General features: G+C 37.1%; 1 protein-coding gene across 1 annotated transcript in view; it reads left to right on the forward strand.

Moving 5' to 3' along the window:
• LOC137618413 (uncharacterized) overlaps positions 1 to 174 on the forward strand; it is a 1,060-nt gene extending 886 nt beyond the window's left edge. Inside the window, exon 2 of the mRNA XM_068348581.1 lies at positions 1 to 174. This exon is cut by the window's left edge and continues 438 nt beyond it. Coding sequence (XP_068204682.1) covers positions 1 to 174 — 174 coding nt within the window.
• Positions 175 to 2,237: the final 2,063 nt, after the last annotated feature.

A 2,237-nucleotide genomic window follows, 5' to 3' on the forward strand; every position in this document is an offset into this window, starting at 1 on the left:
ATTCAAGACACCTGTGACACCACTCAGCTACCCGATCCTGACCCCAGGGTCTGTCGACAACAACCTAGAAGAGGGCATGTCACCCTCATCCCTCTGCACCTCCAAGGAACTCGACACACCACCAGTCCATCGGGTATCCCCACGCATCGGTACCACAACCAGCAAGGACACTGACTGAGATGAGACACTTCTAAATATTTGTATATAATTGGACTGTGATACTTGTACTTATTTGATGTTTGCTGTTTTCATGTTAATAAATTGGTTTCTTATTTCAAAACACTTGTTTTTCTATTTAACCTTAAAATGAAGTGAAAGAAAAACGGAAACGAAAGGAAAAAATAATAAACAAAAAAGAAAAGAAAAAGAAACCAAATAATAAAGGGTAATGAAAAAACTAACGAAAAATAATCGTTTCTTTTATTTAACAAATGGAATAACTGTGGATGCAGGTCATGGAGCTACTACCAGCAAGGACACTGACTGAGATGAGATACTTCTAAATATTTGTAAATAATCGGATCGTGATACTTGTACATATTTGATGGTTGCAGTTTTCATGTTAATAAATTGCTTTCTTATTTCAAAACACTATCCTTTATGTCTTTCTTCGAGGTGGGGTTGCTTTTTCTTGCTCTTCTGCCTCTGCCAGCCTTTTCTGCTGCTCTTCAACAATGGCTAGAGTAGCTGCCAGGTATAGGAATCTTCTCCTCTCTGCAATGGTGTCTCTGACACTATGTTGGCTCTTCCAAAGCTAATTAAAAAATGACCAAGAGTTGGAGAGGCCTCGTTTTTATGTGGCGTGACAAAGTCGGCACGACACTGTCCGAATTGCGCAAACTCGTCGTGCCGATGCTGGAAGTGCGCAAACTATGCGCAAACTATGCACAAACTATGCGTGAACTCGTCGTGCCAGTTTGTGTTAATGTGGGGACGAACGGGCATGCATTCGTGAACTATTCGTGAACTCATCGTGAACTCATCGTGAACTATGCGTGAACTAGCCGTGAACACCATGGGAGCCTCCCATGGCACAAACTTGCCACGACAAATTCGTGGCCAAAAGTCGTGCAAGTGTCAGCTTGGCATAAGTTAAATCAGAAGATAAAGTGATTTCTGAAATATAGGCCATGATATATATGAAAGGAATGAGAATTTTAGTAGAACAATGCACCTCAGTGCACCAGGAAAGGGTAAGTAAGGATTTTCATTGAGAAGGTAACAGATGACAAAATAACTGATAAGGTGAGAACGGTAAGATCTAAAGTGCGTAAAAGGCTGTTTGAATTAGGCATACTTATACGAAAAATGTATTTGAATAATAAGAAAGTACATATGACAAAGCAAGAAGTTACGTAAAAAAGCCTTAAAGGTGACATAGGGTGGTTTGTGGTGTGTGAAAATTTTTGTTGAAAGGTTAGCATATGATGGATAATGGACAAGTTTGAATTATCTCAATAACGCTTTAATAAGTTGATGACGGACTGTATAATGAATTAAAAAAAAAGAAAGTGCGGATGCAAGTGCTGCGTTCTTAGCCAAGAAAAACGGTAATGAATGGAATCAGAAATATTAGATTTTTTTGGATGATAAGTAATTGACTAAGACAATTGAAGAAAAGGTACGGAAAAAATATGAGATTTTGAAGATTTCTTATTTCAAAGTCGCTCGTAAGCAATAGACTCAAAGGTCAGGTCAATATTCTAGAGATTGAACGTATTCACTTATTACCTCAGCTGAGGAGTTTATAATATCGTGTCGGATTATTTATTCATTTATTTATCAATTTATTTTTCTGGGTGGGTGTCTTTTGACAGGATTATTTATTTACTATTTGCATGTGTGTGCGTACGGACATGATTACGTAAAAACTACTAGACGGATTGTCACTGAAGATAGATCTTAAGTCATGGACGTTACCATTAAATTTTGGAGATGAGCCATATCTGGATCCAGATTCTAGATCTTGATTTGCATTAGTGTAATCTTAAATATAGTGTTAAGACAAACAGACGAATTTCTATGAAATTTTCACCGGTCATAGATCTCCGACTATGGATGACGCTATTAACATTTGGATATGCATAATTCTAGATCCGGATTCGCATTTTCAGAATTTTAAAGATTACGTTTTACAAATCGATACATTGTATTTCATAAAATTTTAATAATGTATAAATATTATGCGTCGGAAGAAACCATGAAAGATTGAATTCTGGATCAACAATGCACTTAGC

This window comes from Palaemon carinicauda, chromosome 24, assembly GCF_036898095.1.
Source record: "Palaemon carinicauda isolate YSFRI2023 chromosome 24, ASM3689809v2, whole genome shotgun sequence".
NCBI lineage: Eukaryota > Metazoa > Arthropoda > Malacostraca > Decapoda > Palaemonidae > Palaemon > Palaemon carinicauda.